The sequence below is a fragment of the Gopherus flavomarginatus genome, chromosome 14 (assembly GCF_025201925.1).
Source record: "Gopherus flavomarginatus isolate rGopFla2 chromosome 14, rGopFla2.mat.asm, whole genome shotgun sequence".
NCBI lineage: Eukaryota > Metazoa > Chordata > Testudines > Testudinidae > Gopherus > Gopherus flavomarginatus.
In genome coordinates, this window is record NC_066630.1 from 4,195,678 (window position 1) to 4,221,649 (window position 25,972).

The window sequence follows — 25,972 nt, forward strand, 5'->3', positions numbered from 1 at the left end:
TCACAGCAGCAGTCGCAGTCCAGGGGGTGTCCTGCCCCTTGTCACTGCTGCCCAGGGAGAAGCCGCTCCTCCGATGGGCAGGCCTGGGCCCTCTGCGCTGCCCCTGCTCCAAAGGGCCCATGTGGGGGCAGCAGTGGGATGCTGGGGGATGGGCCGAGGGCAATGGGGGAGCCCAGGATCTGAGAGCCAGGCCTGCGGTTGGGCCCCAACGGGGCTGCTCTGCTCACTGCCGCCTGGCGCTGCCTCCATCTCCCCGGCCAGCTGAGACGCCTGCCTCAGGCCAGCCCCGGGAACAAGCCCCACAGAAGGGCGGGAGCCGGGCGGCCCCGGGAACGGGCCCCACAGAAGGGCGGGAGCCGGGCGGCCCAGGGAACGAGCCCCACAGAAGGGCGGGAGTGGGGCGGCCCCGGGAACGAGCCCCACAGAAGGGCAGGAGCGGGGCGGCCCCGGGAACGAGCCCCACAGAAGGGCGGGAGCCGGGCGGCCCAGGGAACGAGCCCCACAGAAGGGTGGGAGCCGGGCGGCCCAGGGAACGAGCCCCACAGAAGGGCGGGAGCGGGGCGGCCCCGGGAACGAGCCCCATAGAAGGGCGGGAGCCTGGCGGCCCTGGGAACGAGCCCCACAGAAGGGCGGGAGCTGGGCGGCCCTGGGAACGAGCCCCACAGAAAAGTGGGAGCTGGGCGGCCCCGGGAATGAGCCTCACAGAAGGGCGGGAGCCGGGCGGCCCAGGGAACGAGCCCCACAGAAGGGCGGGAGCCGGGCGGCCCAGGGAACGAGCCGCACAGAAGGGCGGGAGCGGGGCGGCCCCGGGAATGAGCCCCATAGAAGGGCGGGAGCCTGGCAGCCCCGGGAACGAGCCCCACAGAAGGGCAGGAGCTGGGCGGCCTGAGAACGAGCCCCACAGAAAAGCGGGAGCCGGGCGGCCCCGGGAACGAGCCCCACAGAAGGGCGGGAGCCAGGCGGCCCCGGGAACGAGCCCCACAGAAGAGCGGGAGCCGGGCGGCCCCGGGAACGAGCCCCACAGAAGGGCGGGAGCTGGGCGGCCCTGGGAACGAGCCCCACAGAAAAGCGGGAGCTGGGCAGCCCCTGGAACGAGCCCCACAGAAGAGCGGGAGCCGGGTGGCCCCGGGAACGAGCCCCACAGAAGGGTGGGAGCCGGGCGGCCCCGGGAACGAGCCCCACAGAAGAGCGGGAGCCGGGCGGTGGAGGTGAAACGCAATAACTCAGGGCATCCTCGGCCGAAATTGATTCTATTACAGCCATTGATCGCCTCGGAATGGCCCCTCATTTCATTTAGTCGGCTGCTTCCGATCCTTTGCTCCTAAATGGGTCGTCAGTTCACTTGCTATTGATTGAGAGATAATGGCTCCAGGGGGCAAGCCCCCCCCCCCGTGAGCCCCTGGCCAGCTGCTCGGTGGCGGCAGGAGGGGCCGGGGGAGCATTACACTCCTGGAGCAGCCCCTGGATTCGCCCCTGGGTGGGGAGATGTGTAGCCATGAAGGAACCCTTTGAACATGTGGTGGGGATGGGGGGGGATATGGGACCCCCGAGTGTTAGATTTCACCGGGTCCTTTGCACACCCCAGCCCTTTTTAAGGGGAAGTTTGGGCACCACCCTGGTCTTTTCTGCTGCTTCACCCAGTGCCACTCCCCCCCGCACCAGCCCCACGCTCACTGACCCATGCCCACGGCTCTGCCCAGGTGAACGCTGCACGGTGTGGCCATACTGTGGCCCCTGCTATATAAACGCCTGGGTGTTCTTGGCTGTAGATCCCGTCTCTGCTGCAGGGGAGGGGGAGAACCGACCTGCGTTTTCGGTGCTCCTCGCTGTGAATTCGTCGGTGCCGACGTTCTGTGCTTTGCAGGGAATGGAGGCAGAAAACCCGCTTTATCTGCTGAGTGCCGGCCCTGCACCCAGCAGGGCACAACTCAAAGGGCAGGACACGGCCCCTGCTCACCGCTCACGCAGCCGGGGGGCAAGGACACCCAGGCAGGCAGCAGGGAGTTAGATGGCTGAAGTCGTGGCACTCCCGGGGGCGGCGGGGGGGAACACTGCTGGGGCTTGGGGAAGATGTGTCCTTGGAGGAGGGATTCAAAGGAGCAGTGGATTGGACCACAGCCACCTGCGCTGGGATGCGGGGGGCTCCAGGCACAAAGGGTCTGAAAAGGGACATGTTGGGGTTAGAGGAGGAGCTGAGCAGTGGTGTTTCGGCTGGTGTGCAGGGCTGGGGAAGGAGGACACAGGGAGGCTGTGGTCTGAGATTCCCAGCTCTTTGTACAGCACCTAGCGCCATGGGGCGCTCCCATCCAGCCAAGGGTGGCAAAGCTCCCAGCGGGTGGCACCGGGTGTGGGGGTCTCTGTGGTTCCCAGAAGGAGCAGGCGCTGCCCCAGCTGGGCCTGGTGGTGTCAGATGGTGGTGCTCCCCTCTTTCTATGGCTGGTGTATCCACAGGAGTGTGTGCGGAGCTGGGGCAGGACCAGATCTGATGGGAAAGGGAGCGCTTCTAAGGGGCGAGTCTGTTCGAGGGCTCCCAGCTACCTGCCGTCTCTGTGCTCCCATGGCAATAATCTCTGAAAAATGGGTCACTAGCCGCAGTTACGGCCCATTTGGCTAATGGTGGCTAACGGTGGCTAACGAGGTAATTGGTGGAGTCTCACAGCACAGGCCATTCAGGCCTCGCGCCAGCATCGTTTCTTCCATTAACATCCGAGGTGCAACTGCAACCTGCGAAGGGGCTGGTGACCCCGTCTTTACAGGCTGGGAACCAGGGGGTTCTGCCCTTGCTCCAAGCCCATGGGAAGGCGCGCTGAGGTGGGCAGGCTCAAGCTCATGTCAGCCAGGCAAATTGCCATTCACAGCAGAAAATGGGGCAATTTGATCTGAGGAGACAGACGGAGGGAACAGCTTCGCGGCGAGGGCGGGCAGGGACAGAGCGCAGCCAACTTTCCTCCCAGCAAGAAAACGGCCCCTAATTCCCCCAGGATTATTACACCGGCTTTGTAGTCTCTCCTCAGCGCCTGAATCTGTGCACTCAGCGCCTCTGTCCAAGTGCCCGTCTGTCCAATGGGGGTGCCTGGCTGGAACCCTCTCTGCTTTGCCAGTGGGGGCGGCTGGTCTGTGCACACACCGGGGAGCCGGGAAACCCTGCGTTCCAGTCCTGGCTTGGACACTCAATCCTTGATGGCCTCTCTAAGCCTGTTTCCCCATCGGTTTGGGAGCAACTGCAGCCCGTCTCACAGGCTGATCCTGAGCTTTATTTTGCCCACCACTTTCTGCCTGCCATGGATAGACCCCTGCTTCGATAGCCACAGCTCCATCATCCTTGCATGTGTGGAGGGCTAGGAGCCAGCCAGGGCAGGTGGATGTGGGCCTCTGCAGAGCCTCTGCCCCTTCCCCCACTCCGTGGAGTGAGGGGGCAGGAGTCTGGGGGGCGGCTAGCAGCATTTGGGTGCAGAACTCACCAGTGAGCAGCCCAACTCCTTACCCTGAACTGGGATCTGCTCCTGCCCCAAACTAATCCTTCCCACACCATTAGCAACGTGCCGCCGACACTAGCAAAAGTCCAGGGCTGCAACTATGTACTCCACTGGGCAGTGTCCTGCCGGGTGTGTGGCCAACATTACCGACACACAGAGCAAGGGGTTAACTTGGTCCTTCGGTCAGAGATGCAAGGCAGGGACAGAAAATGCTGCAAGAGGCGCAACATAGCCAAGTTTACGCCGGTGCTGGCACCTTCTGGTGTGAATTTTCTTTAAAGTGTGCAGCCGTAACGTTGCATTAACGCAGCTTTTCATCCTGAATTTCCTAGGGATGTTTAGAAAGCTGGCGCTCTTCAGCTCAGGGAGGCTACAAACTCTGATAGCAGATCTCTCCGCACTCAGCATCCTCAGTTCCTACTGAAATCCGGGATCGAGGCAGAGGCGGCCCCCAGTCCTTCCTAGAATGAGCTCCGACCGTCCAGACCTAGTGTGATTTTCAAATGCTCACAGCTTTGTTAAACCCCGGCCCTCAGGGAGGACTGTGTCTGCACCGCGCTTCACATGTCAGCCATTTTCCCTCCGAAAGATCTGTGGAGTGATCTGTTCCCAACACAGTTACTGGGCTTAACTCGCCAGTGACTGGTTGAAATGCTCTGGCCTGGGACACGCTGAGGAGCTCAGACTTGATGACCTAGGCTGCTTCCAGCCTTAAAACAAATCTATGAAAACAAGAAAACTCCTTGGCTTTAGGCTGCCCTTGAGTGATTAATGAAAAGCAAGTGCCCAGCCCCGAGACCTCCGTGCGAAGAGTGAAGGCAGGAAAAGTTTCGCTCCAAAGGTGAATTTTTGAAAAGCTCGGAGCCAGCGAAAACAGGGGCTTAGCAAAGAGTTCGGGGACCTTCACGCCAGCTGTGGCCACCAGGTCCTTGCTAGAGTCTCCCTCTGGTAGGAGAATGACAGCTCAGGAGACCTGCAAGGGAGGCGCTCCGATCCCAGAGAACCAGAACAACCCTGCCTGCTCTCACAATGGGGGAGAGAGGGCCCAGAACACGGTACCAGCAAGCAAAGGGAGAGCTAGTGACGGCTGCTAGGACATGGGGAGGGCAGTAGCTACTTGCACTGTGTAAGGGGCTCAGACAGGGGATGGGCATCATATAAAAACCCAGACAGTGGACAGATCCCTACAATTACCCTGGATCCCACAGGGGTCCCTTTGTGCTGCTGGGGTGTTATATGGAGGGGCCATGTCCCACCTCCCAAAGCTGCATTAGTCGCCTCGGTGGTGGGGTGAGGCGGGGTCTGGAGCGGCCCAGCCTAGGCCATTTCCAGGCAAACGCTGCCGCTTGTGTGGCACGGGAGAGCCAAGCGCCAGCGCACTAGCCAGCTCTGTGTACTTTAACCATGCCGTGGCGCGTAGCTAGTAAATCAGGTATTAAGGGGAATGGCGCCGGTGCATTAAAGATGCTACTTCTGGTGGTTGCTGTTGTTGTAATGGGTTTTATTGCGGGGTGCTGGGGAAAGGCCTAGCAGGCTGTAATGAAGTAGACTGATGACTTAATAGCCTGTGGCCATTCCAGAGTAATTGAATGGTTGTGTACACATGATCAGACTGTCAATGGCAAACGTGAATCGCAAGTGAATCAAAGGGAGAGGGAGAGAATCGAACCGGGAGAGAGACAGGCAGAGGTGATGGCGGAGGGAGGGGGCTTCTGGCTGCTCAGACACAGAATGGGGCCCTCAGTGGGCCCATCCCCCAGCCACACCTCCGCCCCATGTGCGTAGGTGGACTCCACGCCCTCTCGCCCCCCGCAGAGCACCTGGCTAGACAGCTCAGGGTGCAGGCTCCTCCTCCTGTGTCGGACGTCCGCTGCCTGGCCCCCGGGCTGGAAAGGACTCGCAGCGCAAGGTATTATCAGCCCTCGGGGGGCCCATGTCCCAGCAGAGCCAATGGCAGATGGGGGTGCTCAGTACCTTGCTGGGTGCACTGCAGGGTCTTCTGGTTCATCTCCTGCTGCTGCTGCTGGCGTGCTGGGAGTACACCCGCTTTCCCAGCCTGCTCGCCTTCCAGTGCTGGGATCTGGGGCACTCCGATCAGCTGCTTTCCCGAGGTGTTTCATAAGCGGCTCCGCTCTCTAGGCAGGACCAGCCTGGCAGATGGTGGTGAGCTGGGGGTGGGAGCTGTGATAAGTCTGTCTTTCCGAGAGCCAAAGGCGGAAGTCTCTCCAGACGGGACCGCGTACCTGCCAACATCAGCAGATGCGTGTTGTGTGTGAACGCTCATTTCAAATGCCCTGAGCCATTCGGAAGCTGGAAGAGACTTCAGGCTCCTTTTATCCTTTCCTGGAGGGCCGTTCCCTCCAACAACAGCACCAGCTAACGAACGGACCAGCACATTCTCCCACCAGGCAGCGGCACTTCAATAGGGAAATACAACCTGGTTAGCAGCACCCTACAGCTGGGATCAAACCCCTTGATGTCTGGCCAAGAGACCTGAAGGAAACACAGCTGTGCCTGGATGAGGGAGAGGGGGTTCTCCCAGTGACACCTGGTCTGGGCTGGACCCTAACTCAGGCTGTGCAGAGTATGCAGGGTGATGGCGACAGAGGTAAATGAGAGCGGCCGACAGAACGGCTCCATAACTGCCGCTGGCTTTCTTCCCGCGGGGCCGCTAGCCATGTGGTGTGCCCAGCAGCACATGCATCTAACCCTCGGCCAGCAGCCAAACCTACCCCGTAGCACACCTGACATCCAACTGAACCCAGTGCACCTGGTAGCCACCCCAAGCACCTGCCCCCAGCAGCAGTACGCCTGGTAACACCAGGACACAGCCCCAGGAAGTCCCTGGTGAAGAACAGATTTGCCTGACGCCTACCAGCAGTGAGCAGCAAAAGGTTCCTACAGGGGCATCCTAGAGTGTGAAGCTGGGGCAGTCCCTTTTGTCCCATCCAGCTCTTCTGCCCAACATTCCCGGGCATAGACACCGACTCCGTGCGTGCTCCGGGGCTGGAGCACCCACAGGGAAAAATTAAAGGGTGTTCTGCACCCACCAGCAGCCAAGCTCCCCTCCCCCCCTGAGCAAGCCGCATCCCTGCTCCTCCACCAACCTTCCAGTGCTTCCCGCCCAGCCACCGCCAAACAGCTGTTTGGCAGCGCTTAGCACGCTCCGGGAGGGGTGGGGAGGAGTGGGAACGTGGCGTGCTCAGAAGAAGAGGCGGGGCCAGGGCAGGGATTTGGGGAAGGGGTTGGAATGGGGGTGGGGAAGGGGTGGGAAGGAGTGGGACGGGTGGGGTATCATGGAAGGGGTGGAGTGGGGGCAGGGCCAGCAGCGGGTGGGGGTCGAGCACCCACGTGAAAGAGGGGAAGTCAGCGCCTATGTTCCCCGGCTGGCGTGTTGTTTCTCTCGATCCTGTAGAAGTGCAGCCTCTGAAAGAGCAGGCTACATGCCGCATGCTACAGAGATGGGTGCACTAGAAACACGGACTCAGAGACAAGAGGCAGCGAGAGCTGGGCGGACAGGTGGAGACAGATAACCTGAACCAGGCACGTACATTCGTACAATAGGACGAGACCTTCTACGCCCGGTTGGTAGAGGGAGTTCCCATCCCTGCCTGGGTCTTGCCCGTCATTTGCCCCAGGCTGATCTCTCCTCACCTACCCAGGCACTGGGCCTGGGAACTCCTGGCTCTGGGGACAGCCAAGTCCTGCCACTGCTGGGCGTCAGCTTCAGCAACCACCTGCTATTGCGGCCTGCTCTGTGCATAGGGTTCCCTGCCACCCACGTCAGGCCCCGCGTGCTGCTCGCACCTCTGGCTTCTGGGAGAGGCAGTGGCCCTGCATGCAACAGGCACCCAGGGTGCCCCAGGGAAGCGGTGGAAGAGCTTGCAGGGATCCAGGTAGATGTCACTGGTTGCATTTTCCCTCAGAGACAGAGGGGGAGACCTGCCACCTTGGGAGAAAACCACTTAGGGATGCGCCTGCAGCCTCCAGGAGCAGGGCCAGACAAGGCTGTGAGGACTGGGAACTAACCCTTCGCTGTTTGCGCTGCACCGTCCCTGCCAGCGCTGCGCCATTGGGACCAGCACAGGGGGAGGCTGTCCCTGGTACGTGCAGCAGGAGAGCAGATGTGTCTGCCTGGGCACAGCTGGGACACCTGGCAGCGCAGGGGGCACGTTCTGCCCGGATGCATCTGGTTCATTCAGCCACGCGCTGTCCCGCCCTGGCTGGGCCAAGCAGCAGTCAAGTGGCTTAGCCATAAACCCTGGCAGGGGACAAGCATGCAGACGGCCCAGGCCCTGCCATGGGTGGCAGCAGCTGGAAAACCCATATTCAGGCAATAACAACTCTGTGGCTCAGGAACAGGGGCGTTTACTGGTTAAGTAGCCAGACGGGGCTCAGTGGCTGCCTCCGCCCATGACCTCCTGGTCTCCCACACGTCTCTCCATACCCAGCCTCATCTCCAGCTCTCAGTCTGTAGCCGCGTTCACTGCTCCACTCCCCAACCTCTGCAAAGTCCGGCAATGGCCTTCTTCCTGGAGGGATCCTCACTCCCAAGCTTATGACCCCCTCCTCGTCCCAGGGAGCCCTGCCATGGAACGTGGGGCTCCAGGCCCTCCCACCCCTCGAGCCTGTTGGGAGTGCTCCAGAGACATGCATCTCCCACTGGTGAATGTGCCCTGCTCTAGCCATGCATGGGAGCTCTGTGTGGTGCAACATGCCTGATTCCACAGGGGCCCAGCACACACCGATGCCCTTAGCAAGCTGCTTAGTGCCCAGCCCACCCAGACCCAGGACAGCACCCAAAAGCAGCCCCCTCCACACTGGGCTTCCTTCTGCAGCCCCTCCCCCCCTTCCCAAACTGCAGCGCTGGCCTGGATCTACCCAAGGACGGGAGCGTGTGCAGGCTGGGAAAACAAAGCAGAGCAGCTGGGATTGGTCCTGTGTCACATGCTGCTGCACCGTCCCTGCTCTCTATGCCATGCTGAGGCCCTATTTCCCGCTGCCTGTTGCGGGCACTACACAGGCGAAGGCTGAGAAGACGCTGCAGCAAACTGTTGGTGGGTGAGACAGGAGGGCCTGGCCTTGCCAGCCCTGCCTCTGCTGGCTGTGCCTGGCAGCAAGAGCCAGGCCTGCAGGATGGCATCTGTGTCATGAACTTGGCACTGGCCCCACTGTTTCTTGCCCCTTCTTTCTGACCTGCCTCGGCCTTGTCTCGGCCTCACTCAGAGTGAGCGTCTGGAGCGCTGCAGAGCCGGGAGCTTGGACTGGCTTAGCCCCCTCCCCTTTCCCTCGGGCCCCATCCGAGCCCCCGGGGCGCTGGGCCAAAGTGCTAAGCTCCAAGGTTTGTTGATCAGCCCCGAAACGCTTTTAAAGAGTCAATCCCCCAAACACAAACCACAAGCGAGAGCCCCTCTCCCCCACCAAGTCGGCGTCACCACCACTCATTTTAGTGGGTGACAGCCAGGTGTTTTACAGTATTTGCTACCTGTGATCATCCATCAAAGCAATCGATAGCGCTCTTGCAGAGTTTTATTAATGATCTTGTCAGGGGCCTGGTGCTGGATGCCTGGGGTTGTCGAGAATGATAGATCATTAAGAGCTTTTGCTGCTATTTATTCTCCAGTGACCTTGTCTCTCCCCATTGTTGCTTGCTTAAGAGTTATGAATGTGAGACATGATAATTTGATATTGATCTATTTGGTAAGTTAAAAAATTTACTGCATCGTTGATGTTTTAACAAAGGCTCAACACCGCTCTCCTGCAGAACGGCTAACGGGCTCTTCTCCCTCCCACACACACAGCCAGGCTGCAAACAGCGAGGGGGACAGTGCTGGCTGCTGCTGTGGCTTTGCACCCTATGTCTCAAGGATGCAGACCCCCGGGGCTGATGGGGGCAGGGTGGGGCAGCATAGGGGAGTCTCTCATTACCCTGCCGTGGCACTGCAATAGATCAGAGCCATGTGCTAGGGCTGGGGCATTTCTGGGACTTTCACTTCTTGCGATGGGGGCAGGGAGGTGTTTCTAGCAGAATCAGTGATCGTGGCCAGGAGCAATGGGCTGACGTTGCCGGCTGGGCAGTGCAATGCATCAGTGGCTGGGAGGCTAGCAGGGGACTGCCCCACAGCAGTGGCCTAGCCGTGCCCAACACACCGCTGCTGGACAAGAGTCACAGGGCTCAAAACCTCAGCAGAAAAAGCTGCCTAAACCCAGGTGACCGTGAGCCGTTCTCGTGCCCAGGGCCTCTGTGCTGCATGCGTGCATTGCAGGCCCCTCCCCGGCAGTGACAGGACAGCACATCTGGGGGGAGCCCCTGTGGCCAGTCAGAAATCCCTGCATCACCTTCCCCATGAGACACTCAACCCACTCGCTTGCTCCAGCCTGCCCCTCGGCAGACCCCGCACGCTTTCAGCCTGGCCTTCCGCTGGCCAATCTGGCCGGGGAGGCATGGGCAGTTGTGGGATCAGAGGGGCCCAGGTGCTTGCACTTTGTCCCCAGGAGGGGGACCGCGAGTGTTGGAGGAGAGGTGGGGTCGGGAAGGCAAAGAGGGTTACCACACGGTACTCAGAATAAAGGGCTGAGAATGCCAAAGGCCTTGTTTCTGTGCTACTCTCTGTTGTGCCGGATGCAGGGCACGGGGCCCATGCGTGAAGGGGAATTACCCACCCCCCCAGCCTGCCCCCAGCCTGCCTGGGGCATTGCAGCCACTGCTAGATGGGACCCCTGCCCGCTGCCATTTCACCCTCACTGCCACGGGGAAGGGAGCCCAGACACCACTGCGACTTCTGCAGCACAAACACCTGGACAGCCTGGGCTGGGTAGACGGACAGGCTGGGGAGTTCACAACAGTACCACAGACAAGTGCTTATAGTGTCTCAAGTGGTGACCTCCACAGCTGTTTCACGGCAGAAAAAGATACCTGCTATAGACGGGCCTCCTCTGACAATCGCCCCAAAGGAGTGACAGCTGGTTCCCCAGAGCTGGGATGGAAGAGACTAAGAGCTTTTAAGGCCACCAGGGACCATTGTGATGATCTACTCTGACCTCCTGCACCTCGCAGGCCACAGAACCTCCCCCGCCCACTCCTGTGATCGCCCCTTGACCTCTGGCTGAGTCACTGAAGGCCTCAAATCATGGTTTCAAGATTTCAAGTTACAGAGAATCCACCACTGACACTAGTTTAAATCTGCAAGTGACCCGAGCCCCATGCTGCAGAGGAAGGTGAAACCCCCCCAAACTCGTTGCCAATTTGAACTGGGGGAAATTCCTTCCCAGCCCCAAATATGGTGATCAGTTAGACCCTGAGCATGTGGGCAAGACCCACCAGGCAGATACCTGGGAAAGAATTCTCTGGAGTAACTCCGAGCCCTCCCCATCTAGTGTCCTGTCTCTGGCCATTGGAGATATTCGCTGTCAGCAGTCACAGATCGGCTACATGCCATCATAGGCAGCCCCATCAGACCATCCCCTCCATAAATTTACCAAGCTCAGTCTTGAAGCCAATTAGGTTTTTTGCCCTCCCTTGAGAGGCTGCTCCAGAACTTCACTCCCCTGATGGTTAGAAACCTTCATCTCATTTCAAGCCTAAACTCATTGATGGTCAGTTTATATCCATTGGTTCTTGTGTCCACACTGGCTTTTAACTGAAAATAACTCCTCCCGCTCCCTAGTGCTCATCCCTCGGATGCATTTGTATAGAGCAAATCATATCTTCTCAGTGTTTGGCCAGGCTAAACAAGCCAAGCTCCTTAAGTCTCTCTTGGCAGGGAGGTTCTCCAGTCCTCTGATCATCCTAGCAGCTCTTCTCTGCACCTCTTCCAGTTTGAATTCATCTCTCTTTAAACATGGGACACCAGAACTGCACACTCTATTCCAGATGAGGTCTCACCAGCGCCTTGTACAATGCTAACACTTTCCTGTCTCTACTGGAAATACCTCGCCTAGTGCATCCCAGGACTGTGTTAGCCTTTTTCACGGCCACATCACATTGAAGGCTCAAAGTTACCTTGTAATTGACCAATACAGAGGTCTTCCTTCTCCCCCTTGGTTCCAACTGATACATCCCCAGCTTAGAGCAAACATTCTCATTGTCCCTAAGTGCATGACCTTGTATTTTGTACTGTTAAATTTCATCCCATTTCTATTACTCGTTTTCAAGATCATCTGAATCTTCTTGTATGATATTCCGGTCCTCCTCTGTATTGACAATACCTCCCAGCTTTGTGTCATCTGCAAATTTTATTAGCACATTACCAATGGGCCAGTTCACACACATGGAACTGGTCAAAGGGACTGAGATGGTGGAAGCCTTTTTCAGATGACTGGAACGACTTGGGATCACATGACCCAAGTTAGTTCAGTGCACCAAAGAGGACATGAGCAGAGCTGGTTACGAGGAGTTACCAAGCGGAGGCTAGAAAGTAGCAATGGACAAGGAAGCCACAGCACACGGCTGTGCACAGCACAAACATCATGCCAGCGGACACCCATCTTAGCAGGGGGACATGGGGCCATGCCCACATTGCTCAACACCTGTTCCCCCTGTGTAATGTGCTTTGAGATCCCTGGCTGAAAATCACTTCCCAAGGGCGTATTATTATTATTATTATTCTATTCTAATGGATGCACTAAACGGCCGTGTCTGCTCTTCCATTGCCTCACGCTAGCTGGGACCACCGCCACCTGTGCAAAGCGAGTGTCAAACTGCTATGAGATCAGAGCATCTGAGTTACCTGTATCAAACAACAGGAATCTCCTGTGTCCACTGAGGTGTTTCTACTGTGCCAATCACCAGGGCATCTGAACACTTATGTGCATAGCTTCACAAGTCATAGTGCAATACAAGCAGTGCAAAGGGCTCCTGTTGAAGGGAACGCGCTAATGGACGGCCCGGGGCATGCAGAAGGTAGGGGCATGGGACTCCAGAATTGCACAGCTGATGCACCCCAATAGCCCTGTTTTGTTTCACCCTGTGCATGTCACCAGATGTTCTCTAGATGTTCACTAATTGTGCTTCCTAGAATCATAGGACATCAGGGTTGGAAGGGACCTCACGAGGTATTTAGTCCAACCCTCTGCTCAAAGCAGGACCAACCCCAAATAAATCATCCCAGCCAGGGCTTTGTCAAGCCGGGCCTTAAAAACCTCTAAGGATGGAGATTCCACCATCTCTCTAGGTAGCCCATTCCAGTGCTTCACCACTCTCCTAGTGAAATAGTGTTTCCTAATATCCAACCTAAACCTCCCCCACTGCAACTTGAGACAGTTACTCCTTGCTCTGTCTATAGGACCACCTCACTCTAAGTTATTCCATATAGTTACTTGTGGAATTTCTTCCCAGGGACCCCCCGAGACTTCAGAACTAGGGCTCCCCTTCCTTGCTCAATGGCTCCCAAATCCATGTGCCAGGCAGCCCCAGAGAGAAGACGTATGGTCCCCCCACACCAGCATCCCCATCAAAGCCTTGCATCCCGCAGCCTCTTGCTCCCCACCCTGAGTTTGCTGAAAGAGGAGAAGAGACTTTCCCCTCTGGAGATGCCCCTCTCCCCCCAGCACAAGCTCCGCCCTGCTACCACCCAGCCAGCGCTCTCTTGTGCAAGATGACAGAAGTGGTTCATGCTACAGCTCCATGATCTTTCTGTGCCTTCTCTACAGTTCACAGCACAGCCATGGACCTGGACTAGGCTGCTCTGAGCACTGCCCCAGCTATTTTGCAGGAGACCGGAGCAATAAAAGGCCCCAGATATCCAGGAGCTGCCTCCCACACTGATGTCTGAGTCCAGCCAAGATGCAAGAGGACACGTTCCAGCAAGAAATAGAGCGGAAGTGTGTGTGTGGGGAGCTGGGGTGAGCGGCTCTCATGTTTGTTTTCAGGACAACACCTCGGAGAGAGAACTGACCTTCTGCTTTGGCAGACAACTCCAAGGAGGAAGCTGGGATTGGGGTTGTTTGTGTTCCTTAACGTCTGGGTCGAGCTCTCTGATGCTTGAAATGATGCATTCGCCGAGGATGAACTCCCTGCCTCTCCTCTGCACGGCCCTGGAGCAGCCGCAGCTTTGCAAAAGGCCTGGGAAGTTAACAGGTGTTCTCATTCCCAGAGGTCAGTGCAGGCCTGTACGCAGCCCCGGGCTGGAGAGAGATGGCGTGTGATGGGGAGTAACGGGCTGCTTTAATTAAAACTAATCCAGTGCTTGGATTGTTTGGGTAACTTCTTCTAAGGTAGCAGCCTGTTGTACGTTGATCTGTTTAGAGAGGCAATGGCCCTAATCTATGTGGACTGCCAGGAGTGGGCGGGGCTGTGCAGAATACATTTCTGGGGACAATCAGGGATGGGGAGTGTGTTGGGGTCACCCTGCAAGTAGTGACCAAGGCTGCTGGAAGCCAGTGTGTGACTGGCGTCTGCTGACAGGCTGCGGGACCAGGGCTGTGACTAGACAGAGACTCAGGGGTGACCAGCTGCTGTCAGACTGTTATGAGGAGCCCAGGTGGGAGCGGCAACAGCAAAGTACTGGGAGACAGCCCAGGCTGCAGGGCAAGTGGTAACAATCCCCAGTGGCCTGGATGGCCCCCCCCGGACTGCCACAGGAGCTCTGGATGAGTCTGCCCTGCCCACCCCTGGTATTTTGAGCCAGGTGCAGAGTCAGCTTTGCAGGTGCAAAGGTCACTCTCCCCTGCATCCTCTCTCTTCTCTTTTGTCCCCTCGCACCAGCCCTGGAAGCCTCAGCCTCCATGCTCCAGCGGGCTGGCTGAATTCCCAGACGCTCACCCGGCAGGATCCAGGGCCACAGCGATGAGCTGGGATGCTCCATCATCCTCACAGCAAGGGGCCTGATTACTCCTCCCCTCCGGCCTCCACCCCAGCCCCCCGAGCCACCAGTTCAGTTCCCACCTGCCATCCATCCTGCCTGCGCTCTAGCTGCTGGCACAAAGATGGATGGGCCTCAGCCTCTAATCAGGTCCCATATGGGCAGGAAAATCTGCCACGCAGGTGCCTCTGTTTACTGTCCCCTCTCCCACTCTCGTGTCTCGGCCTCTCTGCTGTTCATGGTGAGAGTATTCCCTCCACCTCCCAGAGCTTATTGATTCCTCTCCCCCCTTAGGAGCCTCCAGGTTTGTTTTCCAGAGCACGTCCGAAGTCAAACAGGGACAAAACTCCGTTTATGAAGGTCCAGCCTATCAATACTCCCTGTCCTCCAGGAAACCGAGGGCCCGTGGCGCCCTGCGCTCGCTGCGCGATTCGGGCAGCTGCTCCAGAGGTCCCATCGCCTCTCACACCAATTTCACTGCAGCACAGACCGATTCCTGTCAGAGATCCAGACAGCCATGCCCACGCCCAGGGTCCGCAGCAGCTGCCCAGCACAGGCTAGGGAGAAAGCCCAGGTTGAAAGTGGGGAGCAGGAGCGTAGGGGGCTGCTCTGCGGTGGCCATGTGGCCCCATCTCATGGCAGACTCAGCCTCCCCGCAAGCCAGCAGACATTTTGCTCGGAAGCAACAGAGCTTATCCTGCCGGAGCCATGGGCTGGGGAGTGACCCAGACAGGCCGGTCGGCGAATCTCCTGCACTGCTCAGCACCCCTGGCAGGCATGGGCAGCTGGAGGGAACTGGAGCCTGAGCACCAGGCACCTGATTCTGCAGTGCAGCCAACCCAGGCACAGTTCAGAGGAGCCACTTGTAACCTGTGAGTGGTGCTTGCTGGCCCTGCTGGGCAGGCCTGGACTCTGTAGGGCACAGAGGCAGCAGGAGGAGAGATTTGTAGACCCCCATTTTCATCCAGCCATGAGCAACCCAGCACATCTGCATGGCTGATGGGACAGCGCCTGCCTTTGTGCTTCGCACAACTACAGCTCTACCTATACACCTGTGTTCTGCAAGCCTCCGTCGCCAGAACCACTGCGTGACAACACCTCCACTTGGGTCGTTGGGCTCAGGGCTGTGTAGACAGAAAGCCCTTGCCCCAGAGAGCTCAGTCTAGCCCAGCCAGAGCCAGGGGAGAGGAAGGGGTCATTCCCTTCATCTTACAGCCCATCTTTCAACTATCCACTAGCCTCCAGCTGTTACTGCAGCCAAAGGGCTGCTTTCAGCCATGTCCTCACTGCGCTGTAGCCTGGTGACCTTCAGTGACCTCCCTAGGACCAGAGAGCGATTTCATCCCCCTTCCGTTCTGGCAGGATGCTCGCCTGTTCTGGGGCCAGCTGCACCCCTCACTCTGCTCCATCAGCTACTCCTGGGTCTCACTCGAAACTCACCACACTCAGCTGGCACAGGAACGGGAACGGAGCGATTCCTGAGCAGAGTCCATCCCGGCCACCTACCTGCATGATCCCCCTTTCCTGTTTATCTCCCTGGACTTTCTCTGCACTAACATAATGCTCAGTCGCTCTCCCCGAATACCAGTCACAGGCAGCATTCCCCCAGCACCCCCTCCCATACACGTTCTCTTCATGTCTGAGCCAGACTATCAGCAGACACAGGAACAATCACTCGACAATGGCCAGGGGTGGTGCAGCCGATGGCAGCCGCTGTTCTCTCCAGAAGCCAAGAGCGAAGAGTTATTCAATGTCAGAGCACACAGAAGAGCCAGCTTATCAGGCGTGCGTGAAGCGGCACTGAACTCCGAGCGGAGGCCCCTGGCCTCCCTTGGAGTAGGGCTGCAGAGAGCATGCATGGGCCAGGCAGAGAGCACACTCCGCTACGGCCCCACTGAGCCCCCAGTAGAATCCGGAATGATGCGCTGGTGCCTGGAGCAGACAGGACACTCAGTGCATAATCCCTTTGACCGCTCAGGAGCGCATCCCTCACACACCCGCTTTATCACCATGGGTGGCAGAGTGCTTCTACCCCAAGTGCGTTCAGTGCCTGGGCAGATGAGGGGCTGATAGCAGTGGGGAGATGGAGCGCAGCTTTGCCAGTGCCCCCCGGCGCAGCCTCCCACCTCCCAGCTCAAATCCACCCCCCCACCCCCTGGCCAGGTCTGCCAATGCCCCTCAATCCTGACCTGCAGCACCCCCCGTGGGCACTGTTGAAATAACGCCTCCCCGCCTCATGAATCTAGGTTAACACACACCGGGCCTGCTGGGATTTTGCTACATTAACCGAATCTCTCCTTACGGGGCCTTCCCCACACATCCCTGTTGTGTGTGTGCTGTGATGTGGAAATTTGCAGCAAAGTGGGGCTTGCCTTCCTGCTTCCTGTACACCTGGGGTGAGCAGGGCCCAGGTGGGGGGCACATCACAGGTACCAGCCAAGGTGCACCACTGACCTGCATTAACAGGCCCCCGGCTCCCCTCCAGTACAAGCCTTGACCTTTCCTGGGATGGCTGAGCGGACAGGTGGGTGTGGGCGGGAAGGAGAGAGAACGGGGTTTCCTGCCACCTTTATGAGAGAGATTCCCATCAGGGCAGCCTGGCCAGCCACACTTCCTCAGAGCACAGCGACTCTCCATCAAGGAGCCCAGCAGCTGAGATCAAAGCCTTTTAGTGACTGTTTTTTCCCCGTAGCCAGGTGAGCGTGAGGAGGAAGCAGCAAACAGGTTTTTATCGAGCTGTCAGCAGCGCAGCTCCCCCGGCGCCTGGCTCCTGTTTTTAATTTGAGAGTAGAGTGTAAGATCTCAGTGGGGTCTGCTCTGCACAGGCTGCAGCATCCGAAATGAGCCCAGTGTTTGCACAGAGGTGCGGGGGCTCCGGTACAGCTGTCAGCAGCTCTGACGGATGATGAGGAAAGAAGGCCGGTGCAATCTGCTGTGAAGCAGGGAGGGAGAAGCAGCAGCTCAGCACAGGGACTCGGAGACTGGAAGCTCTTGCTGGAAACCAAGAGGCTGGACTCGGTGCGTTACCAAAGGGGTCGGAGGCAGGCAGCTAAGGGATGGGCTCAGGGATGTCCTCTGCAAATGAGAGGACGGATCAGCTGAGATGTTGCCAGGCAAAACATTAAGGAGCCATCTCCAGCCAGATTTCAAAAGCCTATTTTACAGGTGCCCAACCTGCAGGCCATGCACATGGCCCCGGCCCCGACCCACGCAGATGTTGGCTTTTGGAAACCTGGCCCCTGCTACGACTATTCCTGTGGGAGGTACAGTCCTGGTGTTACATTCACATCTCCCAGGTGCCGCTCGGCTAGAATGGGGAGTGATCGCTCCCCGACGCCCTGTGTGCCACCTCCACAGGCTGGTTCCTGGCGGGTGATCTCTCCTTCCCGGGTGCTGTGTATTACCCTGGGGGGTTAGCCTCCGCATGCTTCAGACAAGCTAAACCTCCCTCCCCCGCCTCAACTCTGTATATTGTGCTTTGCTTTTAAAACAAACTCTGCAAAGAAAACAAATCAAGGCTCAGATCTGTCCCCAGCCCCCAACCAGCTCCCTTCCTCTCCCGGGAGTGGTGGAAGCCCCTGCCCCGCCCCACCAGCAAGCAGTGTGTTTTCCCCCCAGCAAGCAGAGGAGGCAGCCTGTGGACCCTGCCACCCCTCCGGCGCACGGGGGGCTCTGGATCATTTCCTCTCACCTGCCAGGCATGGCCAGGCACTGTTCCTGACACACTGGCAAATGGCAGTAGTGCCCCATGAATCCGCCAGGCAGAACACCCCCAGACACGGCCCCTCGCACAGCCTAGGCTTGTTACAGGCCACGAGCCCTTTGGAGTCCACTCTGCATGCAGAAGGGAAGCCTGGGGTCAACACAAAGCACATGGACCAGCATAAACCCTGCACCTGGATGGGCACCACCATCATGTCTGCACTTAGCCAGCCCAGGGCAGCCATGAGGAAAGAGCATTTCCTGGGCACGGAGCGGGGACGCGAGAGAGAGCTGCGCATGGGTTATGAAGAACAGTTTGTATTTATTTGTGCTTCTCTAATTACTGCTTCTTCACATCTGCAGGAAGACAGGAGGCGGTGTGTGGTGAAGCATGCCAACGGACAGATATCAATTTACAGCAGGTTATTAGACGCTCCCACAAAGAGATTAGACTCCCCTAAATGACGGATTCTTTAACTGCTCCATAAAAACAAAACAAAGCACAACAGAAATCCCACCACGGAGGGGAAGTCGGAGGGAAGCGTGGAAAGCAAGGCAGAATTAACAGGCATCACTGCGGATGGCTGAAGAGAGGAGTTTAATTTAAAGAGTAATTTCATCTGGGATGAGCTGCATATGGCCTGAGGCTGAGAGAGAGAGAATAACGAGGATGAGCATGCAGAGACACAAAGACAGGGAGGGGAGAGTTCAGCGGTTCCTGTACAGACCTTCCCATCCATGCCAAGACAGTGTAAAGTCCCTTCTAGCCATGTGCCACTCTTACCTGGGAACGACACAGGGTTCAGTAGATTCTCTGCATAGGACCTAGCTGCTGACTATCTGTGCGGACTGCATGGTACAGGGACTACACCTGTTGGGTATTAAGGCCATTTCCATGTCACTTAGGCTCTGGTTTAGAAGAGACAAATAATTCTGTGTTCCCCTTGGGATTACCCGACGCTTACCCTGTAAATTCCCCGAAACTCCTGAGAATTGCCGGCTGAGGCAATGGCGAAGCAGACCGTAGCCAGGAGCTGTGGCAAACAGCCATTCAGCCCACATTTACTGGGAAGGGCCTGTTGTCATAAACTGACTCCTACAGCCTGGGCACAGGTGGGTAGATCCTCGTCTGTCTTGTGCCGAGTGCCATCAGCTCCCGTTGGTTTGCAGGATTATGGTGGAGGGGACAGCTGACTGCAGTCTGGAGCAGGAAGCTAGGTGGAAACCCCTTCAAAACCAGACTCTGCCTGGACAACGACTGCAGGGCTCTTGGCAATGAGGCTGGCACCATTTCACTCCAGCCCATATGGCTGCTCCCTGGGGTGCAGAATGGATCCCGTCAGCCTGGGGCTGCTGGAGTGAAAGATGGGACACGCATGGCAGCATTCTGCTTCTCCCCTCAGCCCAGCCCCCAACACAGCCTGCTCCCCTTGGCCATTTCCCATCCATCTAAACAGGGCTTTGGAGCTGTGCTCCGGCTCCACTCCAGCTCCAGGCAAAAACCTGCAGCTCCGCTGCTCCGCGCTCCGGCTCCGCTCCAAAGCCCTGCATCTAAACTCTAACTCAGTGAACTAGGGACCTGCCCAGCAAGTCCTCAGGAGTCTGAAGTCCTCCATTATCAGCCCTTGTGCATGTAGGACACTCCTCTTACTTACAAATATTTCAGACCTCCCTGGTATTCACACACACAATTTATTCCTGGGCCTGGCTCCTCAGCGTCTCTCGGGTGGCTCTGAGATTCTTGAGTATGGCTCCTACAGAAGGAGCATAACCTTGCTCTTCTCCAGGCTCTGCTCAGCGAATGAGGAGATCATGTGGAATGAAATCAGATTTTATTGACTGACAATCCCAGCATGATGAGCACAGAAATCACTGACAGCACCTGATTAGTATCATTTTCATGCAAACCCATTGCACTAGGATGCATTAAAGCTCCTCAAAGAGACTCCATTCAGGCAGCAGGCATTGTGGGGGAGCCATTTCAGTTGGCTCCTGCTCTCAGCCTGATGCCTCACTAGGTTGGGTAGAAATGCTTGAGAAGTTGCTTCTTGCTGATTTTCCCCATCTGATTGCGTGGGATCTCCTCCACCAGGAGCAGCTCTGTGGGGATGGTGTAGTACGCCATGGATTCCCTGGAACACAGACACATACTTCTTCAATAAATCATCACTATCACAGAGGTACCTCCCCTCCAGAGCCACCAGACGGTACGCTCCTCTCTCTTTGGGGCCGCACAGTAAAAGGAAGATGAATCTTGAAGAAGTGCTCCCTCATGTCACGGGATGGTGGCACATATGGGAGTTCAGGGATTAAGAAACCTGTGATAAGAACATCCAACAAAGCAGAAAGGGAAGATGTCCCTGAATCTATGCCTACACCTAATGCACACACACAGAGCGAGGCCTGCCTTTCCGGGAACGGGAAGGGTTAACCCAGCTCTGGCAGATGACTCAAATTCTACAGCCAGCAATAGAACGCAGCTGAGAAATCCCAATCCCGGCCTTAACTGACTGCACCACCGGGGGATACACACGATCCTCTTAGTCCTGCAGGGCCAAGCAGCTCTGTCCACAACTAGCTACCCAGCGAAGCACACCAGAGACACCCTGTAACAGGGCCATTACGGGGGGACATGGCAGGGCTCTGGCAAGGCTCACAGAGGAAACAAAGGGTCCTGGCAACACAGCAAGATCGTGGCGTGGAAGGTTCAGCTGATCTGAGCGTGATGGATGCGTCTGTGAAATCCCGCTCAGAGAAGGGTCATTTCAGGAAGACCATGGGACAGGCAGCCTCCCGTTAACATGTGACATCTGCCCTCCCTGGACCCACGACTCGCCACTTCCTAAGGATTCACCAACATTGCTGCCTCATCACTGCCGATTACCATAAGGGATCTGGTGTCAGCAGACCAATTCATTCCACTGTGGGGCTGGCCATGACGTCACAATCACAGGAGCATGACGTCACTGGTGTGTCAGCTCCAGGAAGTTCCTGCCTAACTCAGACACACACAAGCCCAGGGAAGCGCTGCAGAGAGACCCTCAGGGAAGGAGTTCCACACCTGGGGCTTGACAAAAGACGTGGGTTTGCAGGGGGGATTTGACGCATGGGCAGTAAGAGCCTCTTCCTAGCACAGGAAATTGGAAATCAGTACACTCCCAGTAGTGTCTGTGCAGACCCAAGGAGATGGGGGAGCAGTGAGAATAACAATGCCAAAAGCACCGGGAGAGGGGTAGGGTGTTTGAGTGAGATGCCTCCGCAGCAGCTGGCCCTTCACGAGTGTGATGAACTAGGAATGTTCTTAATGTTTTCTCTGAATACTGTGTTGGTGCCTCAGTGTCCCCATGGCAGTTCTTAAGTATCTGGCAGAGCAAAGGGCCAGTGCACCTAAATGCCTGGCACTCTGTCTCCTAGCAACTGATGGCCTGGGCCCCTCCCCTGCAAAGGTGCCAGCTGAAGGTGTTGGAGACAAAGAGATCAGGTGACCTCCTGGCCCGGGAAAGGAACTGAGCAGAGAGGAGGGGCTGGGAGGGGTTGTTAGTCTGGAGCTGGCTGGGGACGAGGAGTGAAGTGCAGACGTGGGGGGGTCTGGCTCACTGCCCCCCAGAATGGACCCGGCCGAGGGGTCCGGTTCGCTGTATCTACAAGCTCTGTTTTAGACCCTGTTCCTGTCATCAAATAAACCTCTGTTTTACTGGCTGGCTGAGAGTCACGTCTGACTGCGAAGTGGGGGTGCAGGACCCTGTGGCTTCCCCAGGACCCCACTGAGGTGGGCTCGCTGTGGGAAGCGCACGGAGGGGCAGAGGATGCTGAATGCTCCAAGGAGAGACCCAGGAGGTGAAGCCGTGTGAGCTTCTTGCCCTGAACAAGTCTGCTCCAAGGGAGAGGAGGCTCCCCAAAGTCCTGACTGGCTTGGTGGGGAGCAGTTCCAGAGCATCGCCCAGGGACTCCGTGACAACGAGTTTGCTGGGAGCGACAGCCATTGATTCACTTTCAGCTGGGAACACCCCTCTACCATGCAGAGTGAGACTCACGTCACTTATGACCCAAACCAGATGTTGGCTGGGGACGGATGAGACAATCACAGTCCTACTGGGCTCCCCAGTCCCTTCACACTCCCATTGTCTGTGCACACCGGTTGGTTAAAAAACGCACCACAAACCTCTGGGCATGCCCCCAGAGAGGGGAGGATGAACTGCCTTCAGTGAGCAGAATGGATAGCTCCGAATGGATACTAATCAATCCTTATGATTAGCAGTTGCAGGGAAAACAAATGATAAATGCAGAGTAATATCATTAAGGAAGCAAAAGCATGCAAATTACACAATTCTGAGTGGGTCTCCTCGTTACTAGTCGCTTTGCCTAGAACGTTACAGATGAGCTCGCAGGCCAGCCAGCTATGCCCAAACGCTAACTCTGCCCAGGCTCACCTGTGCGCCTCTCACACACAGACGTGTACGCTCTTACAAACGCAGGCCCATGTTCCTTTTCTCTTTCACAGGAGGGAGTTTCAGCACAGAACTAGCTCAGGAACCAAGTCTCTTTGGCCTTTGAAGAGTAGGGGGCTTGTCTCCCGCCTTCGGCTGCCTGCATGTCACCAACCTCGGGCCATACCCAGCTCCGACAGGCAGCTCCCTGGCACTGATTCTAATGCAACATGCCAAGTCCACTGAGCTCTTCAACCATCATCCTTCCTCCTCCCTCCAAACCCAACGATCAACACATCCTACCATATGGACGGCTCTAACTCAGGACGGCGCCTGTCACCAGGAAACGAGATTGGAGGCGAAAGCTGCAAAATGAATCACTCTGAAGAGGGACATGTGTCGCCTGCCAGTGAGTGCGAGAAAGGGGAAAAACAAACGTAAGTGACATATAAAATAAAGGGAGAGACAGAGCGCGAGGGAACCATGCGGACTGAGGGGAAAAGCCAGCGTGAGCGTGGTGCCTGGGAGACAGCGCATGGGTGAGGGGCAGGGACGCTTCCTGGGGCCTTGCTGCCCCTTCTAAGGCACAGCAGGCACTGGCTGGATTTCTCCTCTCTTCACATTTCAGTGGCTTAATTTGAAGGGCTCCTATCTTTGGTGCGCATGGGCAAAGAATCAGTGTAAGCCGGCGAGGGTCTAAGCACCGTGAACAGAGGAGATGGGAGAGCTCTCTCCCTACGGACTGCCTTGATTGAAGGGCAGACTGTGACTAGACAAAGGCGAACGAAGCCCAGGCAAAGACAAAAGCAGAGAGGTCACAGAGCAGCACGGAGCTCCCTGCCAGTGCTTTGGGAAGACGCACTAGCTGGAGACAGTAAGGGAGGGCTGGTCGGAGCATCTGGGCACACCTGCATGTGCTGGTCCAGACAGTGCCGCAGGAAACATCTGTGACTGCAGGCCTCACGCTAACAGAGTAATTATAACAGCAACGCATCCTGGCATTCTGGGGAGTGCACCGCATTGGGCTCCAGCTTAAAGTCAAGGACATAATTCAACACAGGCCAGGATAGTCTTTCTGAGCTGCCGTCTAGACAGTATGTGGGATGGCGGCTGTGCGGGGAAGGGCTGTAATAGGTAAGGATAAAGGGAACCGCTGGAGACAATGCCAGTCCTATCAGTAAGACAAGCACAGTGGCTATCAAACACACACTCTGTGGTGCCTTTATCTCCAACTCCCTGTCTCCGTGTCTCATACATTCCTTTTTTGCAAGCAGAGCCAGTGTAGATTTGCAAACACATTAGAACTGCTTCCCCCTCTCCGGAAGGTGAGTCCCAGCCGTAATTCCAAGAGCCCAGCAATTTAAAGGCACGGAGCAGACTGCCAGGTACCTTCAGCCCCGCTGGGAGAAGCAGGATTCCCAGATTAGTGGGTGGAAAAGGAGTAATATGAAGCAGTGCCAGCAGGAGGCAGGATGCTGGGCCTCAGATTTGGCTGCGCTGGCGGACCAGCCAGTGTGGGTTTGGTGCCTTTGTTTGATATTTTTTCTCCCACAAAGTAATTGTTTAATCAGAGCAGCAGCTGGCCAACTAGAATCTTCCTTGCATTTGCTAAATTGTAGTCTTCCAACTGTGATTTTGCAAATCCAGGGGAATCTTTAATTGGGCAGCTGTGCAGCCCTTGATGAAACAAGTGTTCCTACTGTTTGTGAAATAGCACCAGCCTCCCCAGAATGATCCGCAGCCCTAGGGAGAGGAGTCTCCAGGAAAACAAATGGCTCCACTACTACATACTTTGCTAGTGTAATAATAAAATAAATAATAATAAACAAAAGTGATCCTGCTTCTCCATCTCTCAGCTGCTGCGGAGGCTCCCAGAGCCCTCAGGGGTTGAGTGCAGAAATGCTGTGCCACTGCATGCCTCTGAGCTACCGGCACCTTTCCCATGCCTGCACGTGCAAATGGTGTCGGAGGGGCTCCCTTGGCTGTGCTGGGCCTTGTAGCCCCCCCGCTGGGATGGACGGGCTTCCCAAGGCTGACGAACAAATGGACAGGAAGGAGGATGAGGGGAGATAGCTGCATTATAGGCCGAGACCTGAGCAAAGGTCCTTGCTTTGGTGGAAACAACTAGGGAGGAAACATGATGCTTCTCCCCCAGTGTCCCTGCTTTAGCTCCTGTTCTCTGCCACACCGTGTGTTCCATGAGTGACTGTGCTTTGGGGTCTCTTTCCCCTCTCCCCTGCACAGCCCCTTCTGGCTACAGAGGGTGCAAATTCCACTAGTGCAGGAGAGAACCAGCTTGTTACTGCACCATTCGTCAAGCGCACTCCTGGGGAGCGCAGCCCATTCTCTTCCATTACCTCCTCCACGGCGAGTAGTTAGCACTGGGTCTCAGGACCTGCTGAGCTTTCTGCATCCCCAAGCCTGTGGCAGACAGCCCGGCTCTAACCTAACACATGACTTTGGTTTTGTTTGGGTTCAGTTAGTTCATTCCTTCTGGTGACCAACGCCCCAAACTACCAGACTGCCTGACGCCCTGAGTGTGTTTTCGCTGCTCCCAGCTGTTCACACCAGACGCCCCTTTGAGACCACAGCTGTCTGAGAGTGGCCTCCAAATGAAACCACGTCTTACTACTGAACTCTTCCATCACAGGACCCACGCCGCCTCTCCGCCACTCTGCACCTATGTCAATAATGACACACAACCAGACTATGTTACAAGCCCTTCCAACTGGCAGTCACACTGAGAAGCAGAGAGGGTCAGCGCAGACCAGGGAGGGTGGAATCTTTTGGGATTTCAGCTGCTGAACTCTAAACAGTCTCTGCTGAGCACAGACTCAGGGAAATGTCGGGCTGGAAGGGATCAGGAGGACACCTACTCCATCCCCCCATGTGGAGCCAGGACCAAGTAAACCTAGGCCACCAGTGACAGCCACTTTTCTAACCTATCCTGAAAAACCTCCAAGGACGGGGATTCCGCAGCCTCCCTTTGTAACCGATTCTAGGGGTACGTCTATACTCCCAGCTGGTAACCAATCTGCGAATCGACACCTGTACTCCACCTCGGCAGGAGGAGTAAGCAGCATCGACAGGGGAGCCACGGCAGTCGACGCGCCACTGTGAGAACGGCCAGGTGAGTCGAACTAAGATACTTCGACTACACCCCCCCCCAGCATAGACCAGCCCTAGTACTTAACTCCCCTTACTGTTTGTAAGTTTTTTCCTAATATCTAATCTAAATCTCCCTTGCTGCAAATTAAGCCCATTACTTCTTGTCCAACCATCAGTGGACATGGAGAACAATTGATCATTGTCCTCTTTATAACGACCTTTCATATATCTGAAGACTGGAATCAGGTTCCCCTCTCAGCCATCTTTTCTCTAGACTAAACTTTCCTAATTCTTCCAATCTTTCCTCATAGATTGTATTTTCTAAACCTCTTCTTTTTGTTGCTTTCCTCTGGACACTCTCCAATTAGTTCATGTCTTTTCTAAAGTGTGGTGCCCAAAACAGGACACAGTACCCCAGCTGGGGCCTCACCAGTGCCAAGAAGAGCAAGATAATTAC

General features: G+C 56.6%; 1 protein-coding gene and 1 long non-coding RNA gene across 6 annotated transcripts in view; one reads left to right on the top strand and one right to left on the bottom strand.

Annotated features, from left to right (window-relative positions):
* Positions 1–19,795: 19,795 nt before the first annotated feature.
* ACSF3 (acyl-CoA synthetase family member 3) overlaps positions 19,796–25,972 on the bottom strand; it is a 117,184-nt gene continuing 111,007 nt past the window's right edge. For 3 of the 5 annotated variants that reach the window (XM_050922657.1, XM_050922659.1, XM_050922656.1), the window contains one exon: positions 19,796–20,112. In XM_050922657.1, the coding sequence (XP_050778614.1) occupies positions 19,995–20,112 (118 nt within the window). In that variant the 3' untranslated portion in view covers positions 19,796–19,994. The other 2 variants (XM_050922660.1, XM_050922661.1) reach the window with 2 other exon arrangements.
* LOC127034143 (uncharacterized) overlaps positions 20,860–25,972 on the top strand; it is a 150,270-nt gene continuing 145,157 nt past the window's right edge. Inside the window, exon 1 of the long non-coding RNA XR_007769314.1 lies at positions 20,860–21,461. This is a non-coding gene — a long non-coding RNA (uncharacterized LOC127034143). The remainder of the gene's footprint in view (positions 21,462–25,972) is intronic.